Below are 24,323 nucleotides of genomic sequence, written 5' to 3'. Positions count from 1 at the left end.
TGCAGTCGGACGCAGGATTCAAAATCTCGGCGAAATTTCGCCAAAATTTCACGAATTTCGGTAATTTGCCCAACCCTCCCCTCCCTCCTTGATTTGCCCAAAGATGCAAAGCTATCCCCTTTACTTTCCTTGAACGTAAAGTCTGCAAGATCAAGCTTCTGTCCCCCCAAATTCAACATACAACCCCAGCGCCGGCCTTATACATGATGAATTTATATGGCCCGACTTTACATTTGAATTGGCTACAGTTACAAGGCCGACAACAAGTTAATTATATACATAATTATTGCTGTCAGGAAGCCTCTACATGCTGGCCACTCGAGACGGGGCTTCTGTATCAATCTCAGATTCCCCGTTCGATCTCTCCTGGTGTTGACCCTGCAAAAATAACAAGCCGCGTAGGAACAGCAAATCAACGTCCCAGAACCTGAATATTTTTTTCATCAATGCAAGTGAATTTATTTATGTTAAGTATCCTTCATCAAGTGCCCGGTCACTTCACTAATTGGTTAGGCACATTGACCACTTTGTACATTTGCACGTACACCACTATGCATAAGGAATTTTATGACTAACGAAACATAGACATGGGTATTTCTTAATATTGTAAGTGATTGTGGAGATGCCCTGCTTGAAAAATAATACCATGCCTCTAGCCCATCATAAAAAATAACAATGACATGAACATATCTCGTAACTGCTCTGTAAAACACTACATGTCAATCAGCCAATAGGTAAGATGACCGGCCCTTCATTTTGATTCAACTATACAATGCAGTCAATTTATGTGAAAATTAAAATGAAAATGATATGTACCGTTGATTCTTTATTATTGTGCTTGGCCAGATAGAGATCCAAAGCTCTTTCTCCGCAAAGAATCTTAGCTCCAATTCCATGCTGATTTGCAGATCCAACAGACTCCTCGTCAACAACCACAGCATCTATTTTATCTTTTCCAGTTCGCGTCTCTGGAATCTGTTAGAAAATTTTAATTCAGGACAGTGGAAAAATGACTCATGGAATATTGTGACAAAACGCATTCTAAGCCAACTGAACACCACAATGATACAAATCATCCACCAAGAATATAATTCAAGGCAAGACAACTAACATCAATTTTCCTTTAACAATAAAAAAATGTGGTGCCAATTTGATGGTTTCTGATTCACTACGAAGGCCTAGGCCTAATTGGATTGCTGCAATTTGGACCCAAATCCTTAGGTTCAGTTAATACTTGAATAGATACTCCCAGACCTAAAAATATTTAGCTTCAAGAAACTATGAAGAGACATACCAAGAATGGATTTTAGTTGCCACGGTAACAGTAATATGGCTACGCACATTGGTTAGCTTTAGGCTCATTTTCTTGAATAGGGACTTAGGTTTGTTTTTAATTATGGATTTGTATGATCCAATAAGCACAGTTAGAGCATGTACATCTCTTACTGAAAGGAAATTTGTTCACACATCAAGTAGCGGATTAGCCAAGTCCTGAACTCTATGAAGATTTGTCTGGAAGTTCCAAAGACCTACGAAACCAGCACCAAATCTCAACGGAAACTAGATCGCCGAATTACCACATCCTTATGACTGGTAGACCCCCTTTGTACCCTTCCCTTGACATGAAACAGTCACTAAGAAAGATCGATTGGAAATATTAAAGATCAACGCAAGAGAGAAAGGGGAAGGTCAAACCAAACTGAAACCACAACAACAAGGACACGAGACAACAATTTATCCCGAGGTTCGGCCACACCACCAAGGCATGCCTATGACCTCGTTGTTGAGGTGACCACAAAGGTCTAGAGTCTCTTTCAACTCCAATCCTCCTCTCAAGCGACCACGGAGGTCAAGCACAATAAATCCACTAGAAATCAAGGGTAATACAAACCTCCCAGAGCTTCACTAGCGACGCCTAGCTATCTAAGGGTAAAGCCCCAAGACTAACAAATGTGAATCCAACATGTGCTCAAATGATGGGTTTGAGTTTTTCTACCACTTTCCATTCTCTTCTCTCAATCTTTCACCAAATCCCTCAAAAGAATCAAAGATGAGTGGTGAGAAGAGTGCTATGAATGCTCAAGAGGGCTTTTGTCACAAGGTAGGTCACAATAATGGAGTGGTTGGCCATTAGAGAAGATGGGGAGAGATATTTATACTCCCCACCACATTCGTCAAACTTCCAAACCCTAGCAAAACTTCCAGAGTCTAGAACTTCCGGACATGCCAGAAGTAGCACTATAAGATCTAAAACATTGACCAAAGTGCATGTGTTGTGCTCTTTGTATCTCTCATAGGATATGTTAGATCTTTTGAGCACTGTTTCTACCCTAAGTCGTTTAGAATCACATCGCTCTTTACAGTATGGCATTTCCTAAACTCAAATTCAAAATATAAACGAATAAACACATCATTGAGTTCCATGTCATCCTTTTCATTTTGAGCAATCGTTGAGCATCCATAGCCAACCATTTGCTCTATTATGTTGTTCATAAGATTTCATTCACATGGTTAGTTCCTAAATTACTTGTCATTAGGTCACCAAACCCACTAGGAGGCCATGTGCACTTCCACTTACCTCTTGATTTAGGTGCAAAAGGTAGTTATCTAGCATCATCTCTCTTAGTTACCTCTACGTTATTACTTTAGCACCCCTCAATAGCTGCTCAGTGTTAGTCGCTGAATTCTTACTCTTGATAGTAGCAGAATTCTTACTCTCATCGAGAGAGGATGACACTAGGAGTTGGGACAATTTTCTGGTTTATTTCCAAATGCCATACCCACCTGAGGGGTTGGGGATACATATTTATAGGCTGCTAGCCAGCCAAGCATATGCCAAGATGCTAGTCTAAGATGCTAATATGCTTGTCCTAATATGCTGTCCTCTAAGATGTTGTCCTAGCTAAAGACCAGCTGCAAGGATGCTGTCCTCTCAGTCAAGATGCTTGCTGCAGCCAGCCCCACAAAGACTGTCCAACAGAGACTTATCCCATCATTCTCCCCCTAAGTCTTGTGCGTCGTCTTCTGGGAAAGTTGAACCATCCCGGTCCTGGAGCAGAGCTCAAGGAACTTGATCCTCCCAAGGGGCTTGGTGAGCAGGTCCGCAAGCTGATCCTTGGTGTTGATGTAGCTCACCTTGATGCTCCCTTCCTCCAAACAGCCTCGGATGAAGTGGTACCTCACCCGGATGTGCTTGCTTGCGTTCATGGAACACGGGGTTCTTTGCCAGGGCCAGAGCGGACTTGCTGTCCACCCTGAGCTCCACCGCTCTAGTATCTCTGCCGAGGAGATCACCGAGCAGTCGAGCGAGCCAGAGCGCCTGAGTCGAAGCAGGTGGAGGCCGCTATGTACTCGGCCTCGCAGCTGGACAGGGCCACCACCTGCTGCTTGACCGACTGTCAGCTAACGAGGCACTTGCCGAGGAAGAAGAGGATCCCGCTCGTGCTCTTGCTGGTGTCGATGTCGCCGGCGTGGTCGCTGTCGCTGTACCCGATGAAGTGTGCCGCCCCAGGGCACCTAGGGTAGTAGAGGCCGTGATCGAGAGTCCCCGCAACGTAGCGGATGATCCTCTTCACAGCCTGCTGGTGCTCCGTCGTCGGTCGCTGCATGAACCGACTAACGTAGCCGACGGAGAATGCCAAGTCCGGCCGTGTGTGGGCGACGTAGCGAAGGCTCCCCACAAGACGCCGGTACTGCGTAGCGTCCACCTCCTCCGTCGTGCTGTCACGGCTCAGCTTTAGCCTCTCCTCCATCAAAGTGAGAGCTGGGTTGCAGTCGGTGAGCCCAGCTAGCTCAACGACGCGCTTGGCGTAGGCGGTCTGTCGAAGCGTGATCCCGGAGTCATCCTGGTGCACCTCGATTCCCAGGTAGAAGGAGAGAGGCCCCAGGTCACTCATCTGGAAGGTGGCCTTCATCTCTTTCTTGAATGCCGCCACCTCCGCATCCTTGGTGCTGGTGATCACCAAGTCGTCGACAGTAGACACCCACCAGCAGAGCATTTCCTCCACTGCCCCGTCGGTAGATGGCCGCCTCGTGCGGGCTTTGCTCGAAGCCCATCCCCTTTAGCGTGGAATCCAACTTGGCATTCCACGCCCTCGGTGCCTGCCGCAAGCCATAGAGGGCCTTGCGCAGGCGAAGCACCTTGCCCTCCTTGCCGGGGATCGCAAATCCCGGCGGCTGGTGCACGTAGACCTCCTCCTTCAAGTCGCCGTTAAGGAACGCCGACTTGACGTCCATGTGATGAACACGCCAGCCCTCCTGGGCAGCTAGCGCAAGGAGTCGCACGGACTCCATCCGTGCCACGGGAGCAAAGGCGTCGTTGAAGTCGACCCCCTCCTGCTGCACGAAACCTCGTGCCACCAAGCGAGCCTTGTGCTTAACGATGGCGCCGGCTTCATCCCTCTTCAGCTTGTACACCCACTTAAGGGTGATTGCGCGGATGACCACGAGGAAGGTCAGCAAGCTCCCAGGTGCGGTTCTTCTCGACCGCATCCATCTCCAACTGCATCGCGGCGCGCCATGCCACGTGTCTCTCGGCCTCTGCAAACGACCGAGGCTCGCCGTCGTCACACGCAAGGTGCAACTGCGCCTCCAGGTCGTGAGGCACCGGTCCCGGCACCTGGCTGGTCGCCGAGAAGGTTCTCCATCGTACGGTACCGCAACGGCTCGCCGTCGTGGTACGCGTCGATGCGCTCCTCGTCATGAGAGCGGAGTAGCGAGCTCAACCGGGCTGTGCTCGACACGAGCTGGTGTTGGAGTAGACGTGCCCGGAGAGGTGCCTGTCGGTGCTGGAGTGCGTGGCGATGCCGGCTGTGGTGGAGCCGGCGAAGGACTCATCGCAGCCGAGGTCCTGGCTGGAGAGCATGGTGCTGTCGAAGTAGCAGGCGCCGGGGTCAGTGGAGGCTCGAGGACTGGGGTAGACGCGCTCGCCGAAGAAGAGCTGCCTACTCCCCCAGCTCCCTCGAAGTGGACGTACTCGACAGTGAAGTCGTCGTACGTCGGAGCCGAGCCGTCGTCCACTGCCTTGTCCCACGACCATCCTCGCCCTTCGTCGAACACAACGTCGCGGCCCGTGCGCACATGCTGTCTTCGGGTCGAGGATGCGGTAGGCCTTCGAGCCCTCCGCGTAGCCGATGAACACTCCCGGAGTGCTCCTGTCGTCGAGCTTACTGATGTGGCCAAGCTCCTTGGCAAACGCGAGGCAGCCGAAGACCCGCAAGTGGGAGACCGCCGGCTTGCGCCCATGCCAAGCCTCGTACGGCGTCCTGCCGTCGAGCGCCTTGGTGGGCGAGCGGTTGAGGATGTAGACGGCCGACACCACCTGCCTCTCCCCAGAAGACAGCCGGCATCCCCCTCTGCTTGAGAAGGGCCCGAGTCATCCCCACAACCGTCTGGTTGCGCCGCTCGACGACGCCGTTCTGCTGTGGGCTGTACAGCGCGGAGTAGTGGCGCTGAATGCCCTCATCAGCGCAGTACGACGCGAATTCAGCCGCCGTGAATTCGCCGCCGTTGTCGGTGCGCAGCACGCGCAGCTTGCGGCCGCACTCCGCCTCCGCAGCAGCCTGCGAGCGCCTGATGGCGTCCGCAGCCTCTCCCTTGCTGCCGAGGACCATCACCCACATGTAGCGGGAGAGGTCGTCGACGAGCAGCAGGAAGTAGCGTCGTCCTCCCGGTGTGGCCGGTGTCACCTGGGCCACACAAGTCCCCGTGCACAAGCTCGAGCCTCTCCTTGGCTCGAAAGCTCGCCCGCTGGGGAAAGGGGAGTCGCCTCTGCTTCGTCAACAAGCAGACGTCGCAGAGCTGCTCCACATGGTCGAGGCACGGCAGGCCTCGCACCATCTCCGTGGCACTGAGCCTGCTTCAGGGCCTCGAAGTGAAGGTGCCCGAAGCGCTCGTGCCACTGCCACGCCTCGTCATCCCGACGAGCAGCGAGACAGAGGGGTTGTGCCACCTGCACGTTAAGGATGTAGAGTCGATTTGCGCTTCTAGGATACCTTGGCAAGAAGGCGGCGACGGCGATCCCAAATCCTCATGACTCCATCCTCAACCACCACGCTGCGAACCGTTCTCATCCAGCTGTCCCAAGCTGATGATGGAGTTCCTCAACGCGGGGATGTAGTAGACTCCGGTGAGCAGCCTGTGCTCACCAGACACGGCGGTGAAGATGACAGAGCCGACGCCCTTGATCTCCACGCCGGAGGCATCCCCAAACTTGACGGAGCCTCAGACGCTAGAGTCAAGCTCGGTGAAGAACTCCCGTCGACCGGTCATGTGATGGGTGGCGCCGGTGTCGAGGCACCACCCGTCAGTCTTGTCATTGTCGGAGCCGTCGCCGAGGAGGGCGTGTGCTTTTGGCTCGTCAAAGTGGAGGAGAACCGCTGCGGCCAGTGCCGCTGGAGGTAGCTCGATGCTTGCATGTGCCATGAACAGAGCCGGCTCCTCCTTCGCCTGTGCGACGTGGGCCTGGCCGCGTCGTGGCTGTCGACAGTCCTTGGCCCAATGGCCAAGCTGGCCGCAGTTGCGGCAGGCGTCGTCTCGTGTCAGGCTTGTGCCTGCCGGCAGGCGCCGCCCTAGGACGCCTCCGCGGGCATCACCCTCGGCACGTCCTCGCGCCCTGGCCTGGGCGTCTCTGCGCGGCTTGCCACTGCTTGCGGCCGCCTGTCGCGGAAGAAGGCTCCCCCTTCTTCCGGTCACCTTGGCTGGCAAGCCACTGCTCCCGAGTGAGAAGGAGCTTCCCGCCAGTGGTGATGGGCCCCGAGAGGGACTGTGGCTCATCGCTGTCGACTGACCTTGAGACGACCTATCGCCTCCTCGATCGACATCGTGGAGAGATCCAGCAGAGACTCGATCGAGCGAGCCATCTGCTTGTACTTCTCGGGGACGCAGCGGAAGAGCTTTTCGACAGCTCTCTCCTCGCCGTAGGTGTCATCGCCGAACTGCACCATCTTCTGCAACAGAGTGTTGAGACGGAGAGCGAAGTCATCAACGTCCTCACCTGGCTTGAAGGCCAGGTTCTCCCACTCCTTACGAAGTGCCTGCAGTGTGGACTTGCAGGCGCGGTCGCTGCCAATGAGTACCGCAGCGATGGCGTCCCAAACCTCCTTGGCAGTCCGCTTGTTGGTAAGCGAGAACTACATCTCGGGCGGGACTGCAGCGATGAGGGCATCCAGCGCCCGTCGATCCTGGTCGTAGTCGACGTCGCCGTACCGGACTACCTCCCACATGTGCCCCACCTGGAGCTTTACCCTCATCACCGCAGCCCACTCGACGTAGTTGGTCTTGGTGAGGGTAGGCCACCCACCGCCGGGGCCGACGTCCCTGACAACAGCCTGGAAACCGTGGTAACCATGGTACCGATCCAGGGAGAGAGAGCCACGCTGCCTGTGAAGGTCGCGCTCTCCATCGACCCCTCCGCCACCGTTGTCGTGCGCACCTCCTCCAGGAGCGCCACCGCCGTGCGCGCCGCCTCCAAGAGCGCCGCCGGCGCGTCCGCGCCTGTCTGGGCTGCCGCCGCGCTCGTGGGCATGTGCGCGGCTCCTCCAGGAGCGCCACCGCCGTGCGCGCCTCCTCCAGGAGCGCCGCCACGCTCAGTGGGCGTGCGCGGCTGCCCCAGGAGCGCCACCACCGTGCGCACCTCCTCCAGGAGCGCCGCCAGCGCGTCCGCGCCTGTCTAGGGCTGCCGCCACGCTCGTGGGCGTGCGCGGCTGCCCACTGCGCCGCCCACAGCTCGCGCTGCCTCCCTCTCTAGCAGCTCGAGGTCCACGTCGGCTGTGTCGTCAGCGGAAATGGAGCTGCCGATGCTGTCCGCGCAGAGCCTCGACCTCCGCTGCCGCCGCACGCGCTGCATCCGCCGCCGCCGCTGCTTCCGCCTCCGCTCTGGCTGCTGCCAGCTCCGCCGCTGCCAGCCTCGACGCCCTTGCCGCCGCTCGCTCGTGTTCCTCTGCCGCGGCAAGTTCGGCCTCCTGCCGAACACCGCGTGCTCGAGGCGACCTAGCGCTGAGACTGCCCTGCGAACATGACGCGCTACCGGGGGGCTGCTGCGTGGAGAGAGGGCTGCTTCAGACAAGCTGTCTGCGCAGAGGGAGAGGAGTGAACAGGAGCGGCCGGAGGAGCTACTGCTGCCAACAGCTGGGGTTGTTGTGGGGCTGGGAGAGAAGATGAGCAAGAGATGCTCAGGCTACAGGATAATACGTCTCTGATACCAGTTGTTAGTCACTGAATTCTTACTCTTGGTAGTAGCAGAATTCTTACTCTCATCGAGAGAGGATGACACTAAGAGTTGGGACAATTTTCTGGTTTATTTCCAAATGCCATACCCACCTGAGAGGTTGGGGATACATATTTATAGGCTGCTAGCCAGCCAAACATATGCCAAGATGCTAGTCTAAGACGCTAATATGCTGTCCTAATATGCTGTCCTCTAAGATGATGTCCTAGTTAAAGACCAGCTGCAATGATGTTGTCCTCTCAGTCAAGATGCTGCTGCAGCCAGCCCCCACAAAGACTGCAAACAGAGACTTATCCCATCACTCAGGTGATTTAGAATGTTTAGTTTTGTTAGAAAAAGTAGCCTTAGCACCAGTAGCAAACCTTAGCATTGATACCATGCATTCTAGCATTAGCATCCATACTTAGTCGCTCACATTTCTTTGCACGGGTGCTAACTAATTTCTCTCTCCCGTGGCTTCTTGGCACAAATGGATATGGATGTACATGCTATTAGAGGCTCTTAAGTATTTCCCCCCTTTTTATTGTACAATCTTAGAGACAGAAACTTCAAAAAAGTAAGAACAAAATTATTACTACTCATCACACCAGTACTGCATGTTTACCAATGTGCTGTAACAAATCTCCTACTAAACGGTTTTCCTAACCTAATTAATGAATTTCACAATGGTGCTGGTGGGAGAAGAGTGTATACCTCATACATAGCTTCTGTCAATATACTTTCTAATATGGACCTCAAACCACGAGCCCCAGTATTCTTCGCTATTGCTCTTTTGGCAATAAGCCGTAAAGCCTCTTCCGTAAAATGCAATTTGACCTAAGTAACAATCAAGTTGCAAGATAAATACACGGGCATTAAGGTGCATATTACATAATTCAAGACAACAGAATTTCAAACAAATTCTTACATCATTCATTTCAAACAACTTGGTATACTGCCTGCCAAGGGCATTCTTTGGCTCTGTGAGAACCTACAGAGAGGAGCACAGCTGTGTTAGCTTTGAAGGTAATATAAGTTGCGTACCTAGGAACAAAGAGTGTTCAATAAATATATGAAGATAACATTTGCATTTTGCAAAATTTATGATATGCAGAAGCAAGCCTTGAAAGATGATAGTGCTAATGGATAGTGATTTTACAGATTTTTTTTCAGATGATCCAAATATTTTCCCTGGTAATAAGACAACCTAGCCCTAACTAATAAAGTAACAAGTAAGCAATCGTTAGGACAACATACAGGAGCCCCCTGTCAGTACAGTAGTCATCTTTGGTATAATTGCTGACACTAGCCTGTAATCACTAAGGTCTTGGCATAGTGCATGCCAGTTCCAGTTCCGGATGATGGTACTGTTACGAATAAAGGGAGACTAAACTGGATTAATAGATATTGAGGCCCAAAGGGGGACTATATATAGAGTACATAGGGGAAACCCTAGACTAGGTAGAATACACTAATGCCCTTTGACTATTATACCTTAACACCCACTCTTCAAATGCAATGTTAGATCGAAAACCTAGAGCTTTGGTACCATGTTACGAATAAAGAGAGAGACAACTGGATTGATCAACTTTGCAACTGATCTAAGAATATATTCAACCATGCAACTGATCAACTTTGCATAAATAACTAAATTAAAATATGCATGGGGTAAAGGGCAAAACCAATACAAAATGCAGATGCGCTGAAATAGTGGCAACAAACAAAATATAGGGGCTATCTTAAGAACACCACTAAATGGAAGCTGAGCCTGTTACATGCAAGTGATAAAGGTGTGCATGAATGATAAAGTTACCTCAACAAGCTGATCTTCACTGAGGGAGGATAGACTAACAAGAATTGGAAATCTACCAACAAACTCTGGGATTAGTCCATATGCAATGAGATCACCACTTTCAACCTGCAGAAATAGCGTCCAAATAATTACAAAAAAACTATGAAGACTCTAGCATGAAAGCAAAGCAGAAGACAATAGCGATATTATTTGGAAAGGAGCCAACAGCCAGCAGAGAATACTACATGGAAGTCATTTTCTAATTTTTACTCACTGATTCCAGTAGCGATGATGTGATCTCAGCATTTATGACACCACCAGATCGCATATTTGAACGAACCTGTGCTCGGAAACCAATTGAAGAATCATGTCTCCTAGAAAAAAAAAAACAGGGCAAACCTTGGTTATTAAAAGCTTGTGATATCACAAGTCCAAAACATAAAACACAAAGACTGCCCACAACCTTTCCGAAATAGTTTTCTCCAAGTCCACAAAAGCACCACCACAGATGAAGAGAATGTTTTTTGTATCAATCTGCAATGCAAGACAAATGAACATCAAAATCTGCATATTTTTCTCTTGCAGGTCTACCTATTGACTGAACACTGATGAAAACATATGCAAGTACTAATAAACAAGCCTTTTGGCTCGCTTGTATGTTAGGATAAAAAAATAAGAACTGTTGGCTCGCATCAGAGTCGACGGGTGCGAAGGGTAAGGAAGCTAGTCGAACCAACTAGGATCCGTTTAGGTAGTTGGAATGTAGGGTCACTTACAGGTAAGTTAAGAGAATTAGTTGATACCGCGACTAGGAGGCGTGTAAATATATTATGCGTTCAAGAGACTAAATGGAAGGGTCAGAAGGCGAAGGAGGTGGACAATACAGGTTTCAAGCTTTGGTACACAGGGACAGTTGCGAATAGAAATGGAGTAGGAGTTTTGATTGATAAGAGCCTCAAGAATGGTGTGGTGGGAGTGAGAAGGCAAGGAGATAGGATTATCTTAGTCAAGCTTGTCGTTGGTGATATGGTCTTAAACGTAATTAGTGCGTATGCCCCCCAAGTAGGCCTCGAGAGTGCTAAGAGACAGTTCTGAGAAGACTTAGATGGTCTGGTTAGAGCTATACCTAGTAGTGAGAAGCTTTTTATAGGAGGAGATCTTAATGGGCATGTAGGTACTACAAGCGCAGGTTTCGAGGCAGTTCATGGAGGTTTTGGGTATGGTAGTAGGAATCAGGAGGGGGAGGAAGTTCTGGACTTCGCGGTAGCTTTTGACCTGATGATAGCCAACACTTTCTTTAGAAAGAGAGAATCTCATCTAGTGACCTTCAGTAGCGGACAACACTGTAGCCAGATTGACTTTGTCCTCGCAAGAAGAAAGGACAAACGAGCATGCTTGGATTGCAAGGTGATACCAGGGGAGTGTGTTGTTTCTCAACATAAGCTTTTGGTGGCAGATTTTCGTTTTCAGGTGCGTGCCCGTAGGGATAAACAAGCTAAGATTGAAAGAACAAAGTGGTGGAAACTGAAAGGGGAGACGTCAGAGGTATTTAGGGAAAGGGTTATCAAAGAAGGCTCTTGGAAGGAAGAAGACGACATAAACAATATGTGGGACAAGATGGCAACCAACATTCGGAAGGTAGCCTCAGAGGTGTGTGGAGTAACCAAAGGAAGGGGACGCGAGGCTAAAGATACTTGGTGGTGGAACGAGGAAGTCCAAAGGGCTATTAAGGAGAAGAAAGAATGCTATAGACGCTTGTACCATGACAGGGGTGTAGACAACATAGAGAAGTACAAGGTGGCAAAGAAGACTGCAAAGCGAGCTGTAAGTGTGGCAAAGGGTAGAGCGTACGAGGATCTTTACCAACATTTGAGTACGAAGGAAGGAGAGAAGGACATTTATAGGATGGCTAGGGTTCGTGAGAGAAAGACACGGGACTTCAACCAAGTTAAGTGCATTAAGGATGAAAGGGAGCATCTCTTGGTAAAGGAGGATGAGATCCGACATCGATGGCAAGAGTATTTTGACAAATTGTTCAATGGTGAGAATATGGACACAACCTTTCAGTTGGATGACTCTTTTGATGACACCAATAGGCGCTTTGTGCGGAGAATCCAAGAATCTGAGGTCAGAGAGGCGTTGAAAAGGATGAAAGGAGGTAAGGCGATGGGACCGGATGGTATCCCAATCGAGGTGTGGAGATGCCTCGGGGACATAGCTGTAGTATGGTTAACCAAGCTGTTCAACCATATTTTTCGATCGAACAAGATGCCTGATGAGTGGAGGAGAAGTATATTGGTACCGATCTACAAGAATAAAGGGGATATTCAAAGTTGTACAAATTACCGGGGAATTAAGTTGATGAGCCATACTATGAAGCTATGGGAGAGAGTTATCGAGCATCGCTTAAGAGCAATAACGCGGGTCTCTATGAACCAATTTGGTTTCATGCCCGGAAGGTCAACCATGGAAGCCATTTTCTTATTTTCTTAATAAGACAAGTTATGGAGCGGTATAGGGAGAAGAAGAAGGACCTACATATGGTTTTTATTGACTTGGAGAAGGCTTATGATAAAATACCAAGGAATGTTATGTGGTGGGCTTTGGACAAACATAAAGTCCCAACGAAGTATGTCGGGCTCATTAAGGACATGTACAGCAATGTTGTGACTAGAGTTCGAACAAGCGATGGAGACACGGATGACTTCCCGATTAGGATAGGACTACATCAAGGGTCAGCTTTGAGCCCTTATTTGTTTGCTTTAGTGATGGATGAGGTCACAAGGGACATACAAGGGGACATCCCTTGGTGTATGCTTTTCGCGGACGATGTAGTGCTAGTTGATGAAAGCCGGACAGGAGTGAATCAGAAACTGGAGTTATGGCGGGAGACTTTGGAGTCCAAAGGTTTTAGACTTAGTAGAACTAAAACTGAGTATATGAGATGTGACTTCAGCACTACTACTCGGGAAGAGGAAGATGTTAGTTTGGAAGGTCAAGTAGTGCCTAGGAAAGATACCTTTCGATATTTAGGATCAATGCTACAGAGGGACGGGGATATTGATGAAGATGTAGGCATAGAATCAAAGCAGGGTGGATGAAGTGGCGGCAAGCGTCTGGTGTCCTATGTGACAAAAGGGTACCACAGAAGCTAAAAGGCAAGTTTTATAGGACGGCGATTAGACCTGCTATGTTGTATGGTGCAGAATGTTGGCCTACGAAAAGACGACATATTCAACAGCTAAGTGTCGCGGAAATGCGTATGTTGCGTTGGATTTGCGGTCATACAAGAAGGGATCGAGTTCGGAACGATGATATACGTGAGAGATTAGGGGTAGCACCAATTGAAGAAAAGCTTGTCCAACACCGGTTGAGATGGTTTGGACATGTGCAACGGAGACCTCCAGATGCACCGGTGCGTAGTGGAATCCTAAGTCAGGATAGTAACGTGAAGAGAGGCAGAGGAAGACCGAAGTTGACTTGGGTAGAGGCAATAAAAGGAGACTTGAAAGGATGGAATATACCCAAAGACTTAGCCTTAGATAGGAGTGCTTGGAAGACAGCTATTCACGTGCCTGAACCTTGATTGCTTCTGTTGGGTTTCAACTCTAGCCTACCCCAACTTGTTTGGGACTTAAAGGCTTTGTTGTTGTTGTTGTTGTTGTTGCTTGTTTAACATGTTACAAGTGAAAGGGATATGGGAAAAAAATTACTCTTCAAATTAATCTCTTCTTTTCTAAAGTTGATGAGGGATCATAAGCATTGACTCAAATGTTATCACTTTTTCAAATAGCGGTGCTAGTGTCCCAGAGGACCTCCTGTAAATACGGTCCTTTCTTCTGCTACTGAAGCTACGCTCACTATTGCGGTGATTAGCGCCACTAAATGCCGTAGTGGATGTTGGAGTTTAGTGATGGTAATGCCATGGCTGGTTGTAGCATGAGTGTGCTGGGTCAGGAGCCACATGACTGCGCTGGTAGCAAAAGCAGCTCCTGCCCAGGCCAGCAGACCATGCAAGCATGGGGTGTGGACCAGCAGTTGCAGGCCGAAAGCTGTATCGATGTAGTGGCCTGGGAGCAAAGCAGTAGGCAACCAAGGAGTATCGAGGCTTGCTGCTATAGACCAGGTACAAATAGGCCCACGTGCATGCATGTTGTGAGTTGTGACGAGTTGATTAATGAATGTTTTTTTTTAATTCCACTAAATTGTTAATGCCACTATTAGCTCATTATGTGCCTCTTAGCATCTAGAGGTAGCGACCGCTAAATGGTTTACCCCGCTATTTAAAACATCAAATGTTATAGATGAAAAAGAACATGAAAGATACTAAACAATACCTCGGACACATGCTATTATCAATACCAAAAGACATAACAGCAGTATCACTAACTGTCAATTTCTCATGCTCTATTGTTCTCATGTGTTTAATTGTTTCCTCTGGCTGCTTTTCAATTCTGTGAATACACTAAATAACGTATTAACATTTCTAGCTTTAAAAGGAAAAGTAATCATAAAAAATTGGGCATGCCCTGCTTTCGATCCCGTGGTACACATCACAGAGGATAACAAGAACACCACCAGACAATCCAAAATATTTTTGCATGAGAATAACAACAAAACTATTGTTTTCACTACTCAGCAAGAGAACATTTATCCTCTTAGTATGTACAGGGAACATAAACAGTGTACTAGTATTACTCTGATTTCTGATAACTACCAAAGAGCAGCTTGCATGGAAGGATACCTGGATATTGTCACCTCTTGGGTGCCTTCTGGCCCCTTTCTCAGGAACACTAACAACCTATCTTGACAGCATAAACATAACTTGTAAGAAGATAAATAAGAAATTATGTTGTCATGCATCTTACATGGATTGCATTACGAAACATAGAAGACGCTATCTCACAAATTGGACCAAAAAGACACTTACAAACTTAATAATTACCGAAAAGGAATAAAAAAAAGAATTTGAAGTTTTGAACAGCTTATTTGCCACTAAAACATGGAACTGAATAAGCTGTTGTCTGCTAAAAAGGATGCTTTCAAAAATTCCTTAAATACACTACCATAATTCCTTTAATAAGTTAATATTAACAGCAACCCAGCCTATGCAGTTCATTTTGCACTGCTCAGAAACAAATCAGTTATTTGCTGCAAACAAGTGTTTTGTACGAGTTACAAATTCATATACCGGGACCCCTTACATGTTAGAAAATGGGATTTTAATGCATTATTCAATGGTATTTGTACTGTATAGCTTAAAGCTCAACATAGGATTAAAAGCAAACAATTGGTTTTGGAACAGCATACTAGCATAGCCTAGACCAGATCGTGTATCACTGCCAAAAACAAATCAACCAAATCAGATTTGTTAGACTGTTTTTAAACTATGGCTAGTATATTCTATAATGGCAATCCATTGGAAATTGACTCCACTCCACATCAACAACTATGAAAATCTCTCCAAAAAGATAAAAAGTGCAAAATGATAAATAATCACTAGGTTTGTTTCTTCTACAGGAGCTCCCCGAGCATAAAAATTACTAATGGAAAGCTTCAAAGGTTGACAAACTTACCGTTCCTTCAAGCATTTTCAACAGTGCTTGTTGCACACCTTCACCTGAAACATCTCTGCTAAGATTGATGCTTTCAGCCTGAAAAGCATTGCAATCAGACATATAAAAGGGAAAAAAAGGTAAAATGTATGACAGATGCCTAAATTAACTTATGAACAAACCTTCTTTGTTATTTTATCAACTTCATCAATATAGACGATTCCTTGCTGGGCAGCAGCTACGTCAAAATCAGCAGCCTAGTGTGCAAAAGAGAAATGTAAAAAGGTGAGTAGAAGCATCGGTAAAGTGGAGTGCGATGCTAAAGGAAAAGGATGAAGCTCGAGTGCACAAGCTGACTGAATCCATGATCAACTGGCTGAGGAACTTTGTCCCTAGCAACAATGGTATTCCGAATTAGTCGATATTACTGCAATGTAATAGGCTAGTTGTTGGCAACTGTTGCACTTTCCTATCTAGCTGGTAACCCAAGCATGGTTCTGTATTTAAACTTTTATGGCTTTGTTAAAAACTGAGACTCTTCTCCTTCAGAAAAAATGACCCCTTTTTTTTACTATGCAGTGCTTTCTCCAATATAATTAGTAGCAGAAGCATCGATAAACATACTTCACTCTATTTTTGTTTGTATGCTTCACTCTACCTGGCTTGGCGACAAATCCAAAGTTTATACTTTATATAAATTTTTACGATCTTCACATACTTCATATGCCATGTCCCATCCCATGTCCATGACAGGATAGACAACACTGAAGGATGGTTGAGCGGCAGTGGCTGCTAGAGGATGAACATAAGAGAACTAGATCATTGTTGTGCTTACTTTGAGAGTTAGATCTATCTTCACATAGAGATGTTTATACTTGACTCCTAAGGAAGGATCTAATTTACTTCAAGTCCTAACAAACTATATCCAGAAGATAACAAACTCAACTCTAATCCTATCTTCACGTGAGGAAGGGAATTGACCATCTCCCATTCCCCAACAGGGCTGGTCCAATGCACATAACAGCACATGATCTCGGCTTTGCAATGACAGGTGTACCCTAAAATAAGTGCTTTCACTATTTTTCCCTTTGAGAACACAACCTATAGTTTTGAACTTTTGGTACTTGCTTAAATCCTCTAGAGCTCAATTATTATCATGCAAAAAGGTCTCAAGAGCAAAATAGGGGGTGGGGGAGGGGAGAAGGTTCTCTAGTTCAAGTTAGAATCACAATGCAGAAAGGACTAAAATGCAAGGTCCATATATAAATAGAGAGTTGAGAGGTACCGCTAGGAGCTTATACAAAATAGATTCAACATCCTCACCAACATATCCAGCCTACAAAAATGGGGAAAAAATACAGTCAAACTAAGGTGAACTTCTGAGCACCAACAGTTGAACACACGAAGTCTATGAAGCTGGTGCAAGCCCAACACTCTCAAACAGAAGTATTAGTTATACAGATCATAATCAAAGATCTTATGCAAGAAAAGTTAGTAAAAGAATTAAAGAAGTATATGCTAGTGCCATAATATCCACTCCATGAAAAGAGCAGCTGTCCAAGAAAAAAAAATCATATAAAAAAATAGCAAACAATCAACTACAACTCTCCAGTGGGATAAAGAACTGGATCACAAATCATAAAATATGAATCGAACAGAGGAAACCTTCACAAGAGCATACACAATGGTTTTAAATATCAGGATATTAGTCCCAATGTCAGCCAAAAAGGGATTAGAAACATGAAACTTAAAGATGGTAAGATTATAATCATCTGCTCCTTAATTTGTAGCAGGAACGAAATATCGGACTGGTACACTGGAATAACAGTAAGAACGAATTTCTGAATTAACAAAATCATAATTAAGTATAAGGATAATAACAAACATGATACTTAAAGATACTAAAATTATAATCATGTGCTCTTAAATTTGTTAGCACGAACAAAATCCATACACAAACTACGTACTGGACTAACAGCAGGAACAAAGTTAATGAATTAATAAACAGACATAATTCACTATACCTGAGTGAGGGTTGTCGCATCAGCTATAACAAAGGGCACGTTCACAAATCTTGCTAGTGTTTTTGCCAGCAATGTTTTCCCTGACTTTGGGAAAGATTTTAGAATAATAAGTAAGACATTCATAACATAAGTACCACAAGATTATGATTGCATAAAACAAGTTAAATGAAAGGTGGATACTCAACAGCAATACTATCGCATATTTTGTTTCATCCAACCAGAATGTACCAATTATTTTAAGAGAGAAAAGAAGATGAAAACTCAATTTCAAATTCAAATAAATCAGACATCATATAATATCTTCACCTGTTGTTCAGAATATCTCAAATGTGTACTACTTGGATTGCTTGAAATTCTACCACATATAGCATATCACTTTACTTTAGGTGCATGATTGCATGGCTAATATGCAGTGTGATAATAACCACCGCAATAGTTGCTTGTTTTAGACATGCATGTCTCTACAAAGCTAAAACACTTTCTAATAAAACAGAGTTAGCATAGCTGCATGAACAGAGAAAAAGAGAGAAATGACTATGCAAAGCGAAGTTTTAAGTATATGATTAATTTCAACGCATTTTCTATTTACGGACAGTGTTAGATGATTGCAAAATACAACGTTAACGTAGTCAAAGGTCAGAGCATGTACCCGAGCCCGTTGGCCCCATGACAAGAATATTGCTTTTCTCAAGCTCTACCATGTCAGTGTCACTCGTGCAAGAATCGCTCTCGTTACAATCTGAAGCAGACCTGCAGCCCACATGATCTGTCCAATTTACCACCTGATGCTACACAGCTCTCAGAAAACTGATGTTTACACAAAAACCTACCTGCTGGTGAGTGACTCACAATAGATCCTTTTATAGTGATTATAAACTGCTACTGACAACACCTGCATTAAGAGAGAAAAACAGGGTTATTAAACAATCTGAAAAATAGCCTAGGGTCACTAAAATGGTAGGAGAACAAATATGAAGTAATACAACTTGCTGCCTGGGTGGTGATCCACATCGCATAAAACGCTTAGGGATACATGGTGAAACTTTAGAAACTTTGACAATCAATATGCACAGAAGTATTAACATTTGATACATGCAGATGGGTGTTAGTAGATTAGCCATCACAGATACTTTCAAATGACTATATTCTAAACAGATTCCAGAGATATTAATGCGTCAAACACATGTATTGGACCTGAGTAGATACCAAACACGATAACTCCAATCAGATAAAAACAGATACAAAATCTCCGAGAGGTTTAGTATTTACCTTCTTGGCTCGCTGCTGGCCGATGACAAACTTGTCGAGCCCACGGCAAATCTCCTTGGGCGTGGGAAACCGTCGTCCCAGGTTAGAGCCGCCCCAAGCCCCGCTTTCCCCGCCCCCGTCCTTCCCATCAAATCCTTCCCCACCGGGGGCCGCAACCCTAACCACGTCAATCCTCCCGACGGCGCCCGCACCCGCGGGCGCGACAGGGGCTTCTCTGGGCTGGCGCCAGATCTCTGGGGGCTCCCCACCGTCCGAGCCGCCGGCCCTGTGGTCGGCGACGGCGTCAAGGACAGGAGCCGCGGCGCGGGGAAGGTGGCTCTGCTCCTGCTGCTGCTGGCGCCGGAAGAGGGTCCAAGGTCGGCGAAGGGCGCCAGGGCTGTTGCCGCCCTGCTGCTTCTGCTCCGCGGCGAGGCCTGCGTGGATGCGGCGCGCGGCGGAGACCGCGGCCGCCGCGGCGCGGGAGCGGACGGCGGCTGACATGGAAGAGTGGGGGTGGGGGTTTCGTGCGGGAAAGGGAGGGTGGAGGGTGGAGTCTGGAGTGGAATGAATGAATCGGATGGAAGCAGCCCCCGTAGGCGAAATATCTGTGGATTTTTCATTTTTGGATGGACTCGAAGCCTGGACTAGCTGTCGGTGTCAACGGTTTACGTAGTCAGGGCTCTCGCCGGCGACACTAGCGGACGTTCCCACACGGCGTCCGTGCGGACGCAGGTGCGTTATGGGCTTCTGGCCAACGCAGCGCAGGCGCCCAACCCGCTCGCCCAACGAAGCTCCCTTGCCTGTGTTTAGGGATGAAAACGGTACGGATATTTTTCGATCGTATTCGAAATCGAATCCATTTAGAAAGGTTGAGATCTGTCCGTTGTCACAGAATCGACCAATTTATAAGAGCATAAGTACAAAAACAATCACCAAAACGATCAAATTCTCGCATTTGAGCCCATATAAACCCAATAGTCAACTGAAATCTCGAAGGATTTCAAACCAACTTGCATACAACCAAGATCACAGTAATTCAACATAACATATCATAGGTTACAACATTTCACAGACGTTTGCAAATAGATTACATCACTTAAGAGTCATCGTTATTACAAAACTAAGTCTTGTAAAGTACGCGGAAGCAATTAGTTTAACTTACACACCGAGTTTAAATACAAATACCGGTTCGCTGATCACAACCCGTAAAAGCATTCAGATAAGAGAAACGGAGATCATATCCATGATCTAGTCTTTATCACCCGTCGGGTGGAGACAATACTTACAGAATCTCTGATATAGAAGATCATCTGCAACGAGAGGGAATAAACCATGAGTACGAGAATATACTTAGTTAGACTTACCCGTCGAAAATCAAAACAAATGACACCAAGGATTATGTATAGCTTAATTTAGTGGATCTGACTGACACTTTCTTTTTGCGGAAAAACATAAGTAATAATGATCAACTCATAACCTGAGCTAGCAGTGACTTTTAGCCATTAGCCTGTCATCTATATTAGCACATGTACTAAGCAATCATTTTATTAAGATGCAAACATTAATAACCATATCAGGTATAAATCATGGCAACATTATTATCGTCATCCATTTAACCATATCGTTAAATTAATTAAATCTATGTTGCCGCTGCCCAGTCAAGTTCTCACTATCCGGGAGAGACGGTAATTCGAATCGATTCCTATCCAGCTGGAGGGGTATTCCTAACACAAACCCTGCTTCCCCCGTCAGGGTCGCAAACGAGTCACCTTTGGTATAACTCAGGAGAAAAATAAAAGAAAAGACGCGGGTCCGGGCCGTCCTGCATTCTCAGAGAACTACTCTGCCAGGAAATGCAGGATTTTAAGCACCTGACTTTCCTTGGACTTATGCCAATGGCTCTACGCACATCCTTACTTTTTCCAAAATGCATTCCACCCCTACGGATTTCGCCCTGAGTTGAGCTACTCGGCTTCGCGGTCGGAACGACTTATCCGGCCAGCTAAGTGCTAGGCTGCGTTCAACATGACATGGGGACGTACAGCGTATCGGTCCTTAAACGACGCAGACAGAGTCACTATGTTCAAACCTACACAAGACTCCGTCTGGTCTTAATTCATTATTCACATGGTTCTTTTCCACAATACCAAATATAGCCAACCGTGATCCACCTCATCCTAAAGTTCGCAGGTGATAGAAAATCACCTGACTTCTACCGCACTAAGCATGGCTAAGCATTTAACCCGTTTTCGAACTTAAATAGGATTCCAGTGCGGTATCTAGACAAGGATGGATATATAATACAACAATTGGTTCCAACCAATTTCTATACTTAATGCATCATCAACGAATAAAAGATATTCAATGTATTTGTAAAAATATAGGAGGCTTAATATGCTTCGGGGCTTGCCTTTTAAAAAAAAAGGAAGGACGGTGGTCAGGGCACTCGGGCAACTCCTCCTCGGCGGCTGCTTTGTCGACTTCCTGCACCTCGGGCTCCTCCTCCTGGTTGGCTCCCTCGAATTCCAGCAGCGTCACTCCCTCCAGCATACCTATTGCATGTATGCGCACAATAAATATCATGGATGCACATGAACGAAGTTAGGGATGCTCGGAGAATGCACATGCTCTCGGCAGTCCGCATATTTCACTTAAGCTCCATTCAAATCACATTAACTTACCAAGTTTATATAATCTAATGTATAATTGCTCATCTTCAGTTAAGGACCTAGCACCTGCACCTAAGCATGTTCTCAAGTTAGGCTAGCCCCTAAACAATCAACGAGAACATTACAACAAGCATACACTTAAACATTTGTATTTCAGCAAAATAGAGACTATATAGCGGTATAGTAAACTAGCCATAACTGGAGATTTAGAAATCCAAATGATATGCAACAAGACAATTTGGAAAGCTTATGAAATTATCTACAATTAATTTTCAGACCTCAAAGCATGATTCCAACATTTACCAGGTCGAACTCTTTAATCAACAGATATCTGTCTTAACAAGACAGAGAACCAGCAAAGCTGTGATCCAACTTTAAACGACTGTAACTCCTAAACTACTTGGTCAAATGCCACCAAATTTTGACAGGAGCTAGATACATCAGTTATCTACAACTTTTGTATTCACCACATTCACATCAAACCAAATTATCATGGGGAACTTTATAAAGTCCCCAGAACTATACAGAAGGACATAATGCAAACAAAATAATTATTAACTTATGATGCAAACACATAATTATATAAAACTAACTTTTCTCACTCATTACACATATCACAAGAACACCAGAAAGTAAGGTGTTCATTACCAAATCATTTCTTTTAATACCTTTCTTAATTTATTTAATTAATTAGGGGAAATGGTAAACATATATAAAAACTACACCATTAAATCTATAAAAATTATAGTAGGTACTACATGCTCTAAGTGGGCTACCATAAAAATTTCACACTATTTGAGAAAGTATAATAGCCTACACAAAAATGATAAGACATAATGGCTTAAAATGACATAATTAGGAAATCTTAGTGAAAAGTGTCAAACAACAGATTTCATATTTTTCTAGCATCCTTAGAGTACTAGGATACTCCCCACAAAGTTTCATGGTCATATGATTCCTAGATAATTTACAAAAATTCACACAAGTATTAATCAATGATAAAAAGGAAAATCTATAACTCAAAAACCATACATGCAATGACTCTCAAATTTTTACCAGAGCTTCTACTAAGCAAGAATAGTTTACCCACAAAATTTCATAATTTTTGGATCACAGAAACTCAAGATATAATTTAAACAAGTTTGCATGCATTTAAAAACATATTTCAAGTTTCTATTTTATTCATCCAAAATTTCCACTTCAAGTGCTCATATCATATTTTTCTTAAATACTAGACTTTACTGTGATTCTACCAAAATTTAAATCACACCATTTGGATCCATCAATTTGGAGATATAAAATTCACAAAACAAAATACAAACTAGAATTAATTGAACTGGCTTTTGAATATGTAGTCACTAACGCGTGGGACCTGCGTGTCAGCGGGGCCCGCTGGTCAGCGACACCAGAACAGGGGAGGCAGCTTGTGATGGTGCGGCAGTGGCCTAGCTCATCGACGGCGAGGATTCCAGCGACACCGAGGGCACCTACGTGATCTACGTGACGAGACGCGTCGACTGGTGCTACCGACAAGACCTATAGTTAAGCGGAGGTAGCTCATCGCCGATGAAGGTGGCACGACGGAGCTCCAGCGTGAGGTGCCAACGACGGCGAGCCCCCAATGTCCCGTCCGAGCACGGTACGAGCTTCACAGGGTCACCACGGAGCTAACTAAGCAGAGAAAGGAAGACGAGGGGGTCTCGGTGGTGGTTGGCCGTGGTGTGCTCCGCTCCGGCGAGGTGTGGCCATGGAGACAGCGGCGGAAAAACGACCAATAGCCCTCACCTATGGCTCGGATGGCTCGGCTAGAAGGTCGACGAGGTAGAGGAAGACACGGTGGAGCTGTGGTCGAGCTGGAGGTCACGTTTTTGCGGCGGTGAGTGAGCTAGGTGACGGCGGAGCTCGCTCGGCAATGGCGGAGTGGCGGTGCGCTATTGCTGTGAGCGGGGAAGGCGAAGGAAAACGCGAAATGGAATGGCGAGCAGGTCGAGCAGACGGGCGTGGATTCAAGCAATGGCCGGCAGCGCTAGGACGGCCGCGGCGCGTGGCCTACGCGGTTAGGCGGTCGGCGACGGGTGTCCTCCACACGACCGTTGTTATCTGAACCCTATCGACACTGTAGCGAATCTGAAACTTCGATTCAGTTACCATTGAGCCGACTGACATACGCTTTTCAACGCTACACAGTTCCTAAACCGTGAAGAATTAGTGGAAGCAATGTACATGAAAGTTGTAGAGCTATGATAGGGCTACAACAATGCTTTAGAAATTATCAGCTAATTCTCAATGGATCACGTGTTATATCAAGCCAAAGTCAGCTCGATCAAACTGACATTGCATTTTAGACTTAGAAATTTTTCTAAGTGTTGAATCAACCCTCAACACTGACTTGTGGGACCTTTTTGAGCATATTGTGCATATTTTCATGACTTGGCTTCTAAATAAAGTTTGTTCTTTATAAAATTTGCTACAACTTTGCTTTAGGTTGCTCAGACATGCAAACACTCTAAGTTGTACTTTTTAAACAGTCAAACAAAAGAGTTCAGGGGTCAAAACAAGTCAAACCACTATTTGAAATCATAATTAGGCAACATGATCAACATGAACAAATGTTCCAAATGACATTCTAAGTGTAACTAAGTTACTTAAGAGAATTATTAGCCACACCACACATTGGTCACACAAGAATCAAGCATTGTATGTACTGAAATAAGGAAAAACCAATGAAATGTTACATTTGTTTCATAGTCATGTTTCACATGTTTCATGATCTTGTTGTATAGTACTAACTAACCATGTTTCACTAAAGTGAGTTGCATATGTTGCACT

At 46.1% G+C, this 24,323-nt stretch overlaps 1 protein-coding gene across 1 annotated transcript; it reads right to left on the bottom strand.

Moving 5' to 3' along the window:
- Positions 1-100: 100 nt before the first annotated feature.
- On the bottom strand, positions 101-19,401 carry LOC136467018 (CLP protease regulatory subunit CLPX1, mitochondrial-like). The gene is made up of 15 exons (XM_066465575.1): positions 18,847-19,401; positions 18,408-18,469; positions 18,227-18,327; positions 17,578-17,657; positions 16,839-16,889; positions 15,736-15,810; positions 15,575-15,652; positions 14,743-14,799; positions 10,462-10,532; positions 10,273-10,372; positions 10,020-10,124; positions 9,135-9,197; positions 8,921-9,043; positions 817-975; positions 101-378 (listed from the first exon to the last, which is right to left on the bottom strand). The coding sequence occupies exons 1-15, from the start codon at positions 19,324-19,326 to the stop codon at positions 304-306; spliced, it is 1,680 nt and encodes a 559-aa protein (XP_066321672.1). The 5' UTR covers positions 19,327-19,401; the 3' UTR covers positions 101-303.
- Positions 19,402-24,323: the final 4,922 nt, after the last annotated feature.

Source organism: Miscanthus floridulus, chromosome 7 (genome assembly GCF_019320115.1).
Source record: "Miscanthus floridulus cultivar M001 chromosome 7, ASM1932011v1, whole genome shotgun sequence".
Classification (NCBI taxonomy): domain Eukaryota; kingdom Viridiplantae; phylum Streptophyta; class Magnoliopsida; order Poales; family Poaceae; genus Miscanthus; species Miscanthus floridulus.
This window is presented reverse-complemented; position numbering and strand designations above follow the sequence as displayed.

Bases quoted from the DNA above. Each gene is read 5' to 3' on its own strand.
- LOC136467018 (XM_066465575.1), bottom strand. From the start codon at position 19,326: ATGTCAGCCGCCGTCCGCTCCCGCGCCGCGGCGGCCGCGGTCTCCGCC. The intron at 18,328-18,407 runs GTAGGTTTTTGT...TGTGGGCTGCAG, and splicing joins TGTGAGTCACTCACCAGCAG to GTCTGCTTCAGATTGTAACG. The intron at 976-8,920 runs GTATACACTCTT...ATTTTCTAACAG, and splicing joins TGACAGAAGCTATGTATGAG to ATTCCAGAGACGCGAACTGG.